The 6,000-nt window shown below is 43.2% G+C and overlaps 1 protein-coding gene across 6 annotated transcripts in view; it reads left to right on the forward strand.

The window, feature by feature from the left end:
- The window catches only part of LOC126283788 (scoloptoxin SSD14-like), a 506,030-nt gene extending 500,600 nt beyond the window's left edge, over window positions 1-5,430 (forward strand). For all 6 annotated transcript variants that reach the window (XM_049982303.1, XM_049982302.1, XM_049982301.1 and 3 more), the window contains 2 exons: window positions 3,610-3,723; window positions 4,774-5,430. In XM_049982303.1, coding sequence (XP_049838260.1) covers window positions 3,610-3,723; window positions 4,774-4,923 — 264 coding nt within the window. In that variant the 3' untranslated portion in view covers window positions 4,924-5,430. The remainder of the gene's footprint in view (window positions 1-3,609; window positions 3,724-4,773) is intronic.
- The last annotated feature ends 570 nt before the right edge of the window (window positions 5,431-6,000 follow it).

Consider the following 6,000-nt stretch of genomic DNA (forward strand, 5'->3'; position numbering starts at 1 on the left):
GGCAGAGATGTCAGTCGAGGCGGAAGTACAGAGGCAAAGAAGTTGTTGAAAGACATCTTGAAATTAGCGGAGGTTGAGGCCTGGCGGATATCGAGAAGAGAGGATATACTGAAGGGCAAGGTCCCATCTCTGGAGTTCGGATAGGTTGGTGTTGGTGGGAAGTATCCAGATAACCCGGACGGTGTAACACTGTGCCAAGATGTGCTGGCTGGCACCAAGGCATGTTTAGCCACAGGGTGATCCTCATTACCAACTAACACTGTCTGCCTGTGTCCATTCATGCGAATGGACAGTTTGTTGGTGGTCATTCCCACATAGAAAGCGTCACAGTGTAGGCAGGTCAGTTGGTAAATCACGTGGGTGCTTTCACACGTGGCTCTGCCTTTGATTGTGTACACCTTCTGGGTTACAGGACTGGAGTAGGTGGTGGTGGGAGGGTGCATAGGACAGGTTTTACACCGGGGGCAGTTGCAAGGGTAGGAGCCAGAGGGTAGGGAAGAATCCTTCACCTATACATCGACTCGGCCAATGAACATACACCTCAAAAAACTATCCAATCTCCTGGTTTCCCACCTCCGGAAAGCAACTCACTCACCCTCCACAACCTTTCCAACAAACCTCAACCTCCTCTCATTGCACACAGACCCAGTCTCTCCCATCTACTCAATCTCCCACTTCCAGCTCCACTCCCCCCAACACCTCAAAATTCTAGTCAACACAATCTGGAACCACAACACCCCAATTCAGTAGTTAACCTTTCCTCCAAACCCGTCTCCCAATCCGAAACATCTATCCTATCCAAAGGCCTCACCTTCAGCCCCACTCCCAGGTTCAACCAAACTGCCCTTGTCAAAGATTTACTGTCCTACAGTCGTAGTCTCTGCTGGAAATATCACTTTGCCACGAAGAAAAATAATCCTGATCCCACTCCTAATGATCCAACTCCCCAAGACAGTATCCAAATTGAACCCTGCCTGGAACAGTTCCGTCCTCCATCACAGTGGGACCCACCTCCTCTTCCTCAAAATCACCCTCTCCAAACCTTCCATGAATTTCTCACTTCCAGCCTTGCCTCTCAATCTTTCTTGAAAGACCTTAATCATACTCCCAACATCACCACAGCCGAAGCCCAGGCTATCCGTGATCTGAAAGCTCACCGATCCATCATCATTCTTCCGGCTGACAAGGGTTCCACGTCCGTGGTACTTGATCGCCGGGAGTATGTGGCTGAGGGACTGCGTCAGCTTTCAGACGACTCTACATACAAAGTTTGCCAAGGTAATCCCATTCCTGATGTCCAGGCGGAGCTTCAAGGAATCCTCAGAACTTTAGGCCCCCTACAAAACCTTTCACCTGACTCCATCAAACTCCTGACCTCACAGACACCTCGCACTCCTACCTTCTACCTACTTCCTAAAATTCACAAACCCAAACATCCCGGCCGCCCCATTGTAGCTGGTTACCAAGCCCCCACAAAACGTATCTCTGCCTACGTAGATCAACACCTTCAACCCATTACATGCAGTCCCCCATCCTTCATCAAAGACACCAACCACTTTCTCGAATGCCTGGAATCTGTACCCAGTCTGTTACCCCCAGAAACCATCCTTGTAACCATTGATGCCACTTCCCTATACACAAATATCCCGCACGTCCAGGGCCTCGCTGCAAATGGAGCACTTCCTTTCACGCCGATCACCTGCCACCCTACCTAAAACCTCTTTCCTCGTCACCTTAGCCAGCTTCATCCTGACGCACAATTTCTTCACTTTTGAAGGCCAGACATACCAACAATTAAAGGGAACAGCCATGGGTACCAGGATGGCCCCCTCGTATGCCAACCTATTTATGGGTTGCTTAGAGGAAGCCTTCTTGGTTACCCAAGCCTGTCAACGCAAAGTTTGGTACAGATTTATTGATGACATCTTCATGATCATAGTGAACAACTACTCCAGAATTTCCTCTCCAACCTCAATTCCTTTGGTTCCAAAAGATTCACCTGGTCCTACTCCAAATCCCATGCCACTTTCCTTGACGTTAACCTCCATCTGTCAAATGGCCAGCTTCACACATCCGTCCACATCAAACCCACCAACAAGCAACAGTACGTCCATTATGACAGCTGCCACCCATTCCACATCAAACGGTCCCTTCCCTACAGCCAAGGCCTTCGTGGCAAACGAATCTGCTCCAGTTCTGAATCCCTCGACCATTACACCAACAACCTGAAAACAGCTTTCGCATCCCGTAACTACCCTCCCGACCTGGTACAGAAGCAAATAACCAGAGCCACTTCCTCATCCCCTCAACCCAGAACCTCTCACAGAACCACCCCAAAAGTGCTCCACTTGTGACAGGATACTTCCCGGGACAGGATCAGACTCTGAATGTGGCTTTCCAGCAGGGATACGACTTCCTAAAATCCTGCCCCGAAATGAGATCCATCCTTCATGAAATCCTCCCCACTCCACCAAGAGTGTCTTTCCGCCGTCCACCTAACCTTTGTAACCTCTTGGTTCATCCTTATGAAATCCCCAAACCACCTTCCCTACCCTCTGGCTCCTACCCTTGCAACCGCCCCCGGTGTAAAACTGTCCTATGCACCCCACCACCACCACCACCACCACCACCACCACCACCTACTCCAGTCCTGTAACCCGGAAGGTGTACACGATCAAAGGCAGAGCCACGTGTGAAAGCACCCACGTGATTTACCAACTGACCTGCCTACACTGTGATGCTTTCTATGTGGGAATGACCACCAACAAACTGTCCATTCGCATGAATGGACACAGGCAGACAGTGTTAGTTGGTAATGAGGATCACCCCCTTGGCTAAACATGCCTTGGTGCACGGTCAGCACATCTTGCCACAGTGTTACACCGTCAGAGTTATCTGGATACTTCCTACCAACACCAACCTATCCGAACTCCGGACATGGGAACTTGCCCTTCAATATATCCCCTCTTCTCGTTATCCACCAGGCCTCAATCTCCGCTAATTTAAAGTTGCCGCCACTCATACCTCACCTGTCTTTCAACATCATCTTTGCCTCCACACTTCCGCCTCGACTTACATCTCTGCCATTACTCTTTGCCTTTAAATATGTCTGCTTGTGTGTGTGTCTGCTTGTGTGTGTGTGTGTGTGTGTGTGTGTGTGGGCGCGCGCGCGCGCGCGCGCGAGCGAGCGAGCGAGTATATACCTATCCTTTTTTCCCCCTAAGGTAAGTCTTTCCGCTCCTGGGATTGGAATGACTCCTTACCCTCTGCCTTAAAACCCACATCCTTTCATCTTTCCTTTTCCTTCCCTCTTTCCTGACGAAGCAGCCGCCGGTTGCAAAAGCTCGAAATTCTGTGTGTGTGTTTTATTCATTGTGCCTATCTACCGGCACTTTCCCGCTTAGTAAGTCTTGGAATCTTTGTTTTTGCTTCAAACATCTCTCTCATGTGCTAGTCTTTAATATTGATTAGTAGAACTAGTTACCCAAGGAAACAATACTTTGAAAGGTAATAACTAGGGAGGCTCTTAAATATCCAGTTATTTCATAGTATTAAATTACTGAAAACAATTACTATCGTTAAAAATACTATCTTTTGGTTCATTAACAGGTTATCATGAGATATCTATGGTTTGGAGATAATATTAAGGAAGCTGTAGACGCGAGTAGAATTCACCATCAGCTGTACCCAATGAAGCTGAGTTACGAATATGGTGTCCTTGATGTAAGTAAAAATGAATTAAAATAAAATTTCAAATACAGATTTTAAAAAAATTCATCTATTTTTCAGAAAGTTTACTCGTGATTCTTGCAATTTTGCAGCAGTAGAAACACAAATAAATGTAAAATGTTTGTTTTTCGTTATTATCCACATATGTTATTAAACAATAACTAGAAACAAAATAAAATATTGCTTTGTTATCAGGTAATAATGGGAGTAAGAATAGGTGTAGGGGATTGATTTGAGTGCATACACTGAAGTGAAAGCTCAGTCTGTGTTTAAATTTTTTCCTGAGAAAGAAGAAAAAGTAAATGGAACAATGGGATTTATGAAGAATCAGATCAGAGAAGTTATGTCATAGCTGGCTGATAATAAAGCTGATAAGTCAGAGGGAGAAAGAGAAAATAACCAGCATAAGTATATATGTTAAAAGGAAAAAGAACATAGATGACAATTAGTGTAAAATAGATTAATGAAATGATGACCGAGAGAAAAGAAATGAAACAATGAATTGAGGAGTTGACAACGTTGGGAGATGAGTTCATGGCGGCCAAATAGGTGGAACGAACAAAGCATTTGTCAATGATATAGAAAGAAGTAATTAAGTGTTGGGTTCTGGAGGAAAGGTAATATGTTTTGGATGGTGATGGGAAAGCCTCTTGTCTGCATTGTGAAGCAAGCACACAAGATTGTGATGAAGTTAGCATTCACAACAAATGACCCAGGACATGGATTGTAGAGGAAATGTCAAAATTCTCAGCCCCTTCTCTTTTGATGGAAGTACTTGTGGTTGTTTCACTTCAGGAAATTGCATTCCCTGTTATTAGTTGATAAGAAATGGGAAAAATGTTGATCTATATATGATTTGAGAAAATAACTCTTGCAGCCCCACATTATTCATTTCCTTTGTTGAAGTGCCTTTACATGCCCAAGCAGTTTCACTTCCCATTGACTAATACTTGTTGTAGCAATAAGGTTTATTACTGTACGATAGTAGCAGGTTTATTATTATTATTATTATTATTATTATTATTGTTTCTTTTCTTCTTCCAGCAAGTGATAAAGGGATTGGAAAAGCTTGGTCATCTTACGGATCGCTATAAGAGTAGAGGATCAATAATATGTGCAATAGCAAAAGAAGCGGAGTATATATTTGCAAATGCAGACTACAGAAAACGCGGCGATGTTTTTGGCATTGATTGAGTTTGAGAAAAAGCAAGACAATGAAAAATATTTATTCTGTCTCTACTGAATAACCTGATGAGAGTTTAGCACATGTCTCTTCAGTGTGCATATTATGTGAACTATTATCAGGTGTTTAAACTAGATGGCACTATGTGCTCCAGTATTCAGACTTTCATTTCACTAGGTCATGAATGGCCTAGTTGATAGTTAATATTGCTTAGGTTTATTGTTTTCATCAGTATTTTATTGTGTCAACAACAGTGGCTCTACTTTGCACTGGTGTTACATAAATGCAGTTATGATTTGCATCTGACATGTTCAGAGAGCAGATTTTCAACGAATGTTGCTCTGTCCCTGTGGGACACTATAAGCTTTGTATGTGTTTGTGTGTAAGAAATGTTTGTTGCTACTTATTAAATTGTATTTTCTGATAAGAACGCAAATCAGTATTGTTTAATGTTAATGCATAAACAGTACAGTTGTTCAAATATTTATTTTTTTCGAAATAAATTTTTATTAAACCAGTGACATTGTTTAGTTTGCATTTATATTTACATAAAAAGATTTATACCTAAGGATACAGCAAATTCTGTTGAAATACTAGCATGGCAAATTAGGCAAAAATTTTATTTTTCCTGATATGTTTGGCATTTTCCCTGTTTGTGAGGAAAAATGTTACGGATCTAAAGGAAGCAATTGGAGTAATTCATTAATATAATTGTCGTGCTTTATACAGGGTGTTACAAAAAGGTACGGCCAAACTTTCAGGAAACATTCCTCACACACAAATAAAGAAAAGATTTTATGTGGACATGGGTCCGGAAATGCTTAATTTTCATGTTAGAGCTCATTTTAGTTTCTTCCACCTACGCTCAATGGAGCACGTTATCATGATTTCATACGGGATATTCTACCTGTGCTGCTAGAACACGTGCCTTTACAAGTACGACACATGTTGTTCATGCACGATGGAGCTCCTGCACATTTCAGTCAAAGTGCTCGTACGGTTCTCAACAACAGATTCAGTGACCGATGGATTGGTAGAGGCGGACCAATTCCATGGCCCCCACGCTCTCCTGACCTCAACCCTCTTGA

Source organism: Schistocerca gregaria, chromosome 1 (genome assembly GCF_023897955.1).
Source record: "Schistocerca gregaria isolate iqSchGreg1 chromosome 1, iqSchGreg1.2, whole genome shotgun sequence".
Classification (NCBI taxonomy): Eukaryota; Metazoa; Arthropoda; class Insecta; order Orthoptera; family Acrididae; genus Schistocerca; species Schistocerca gregaria.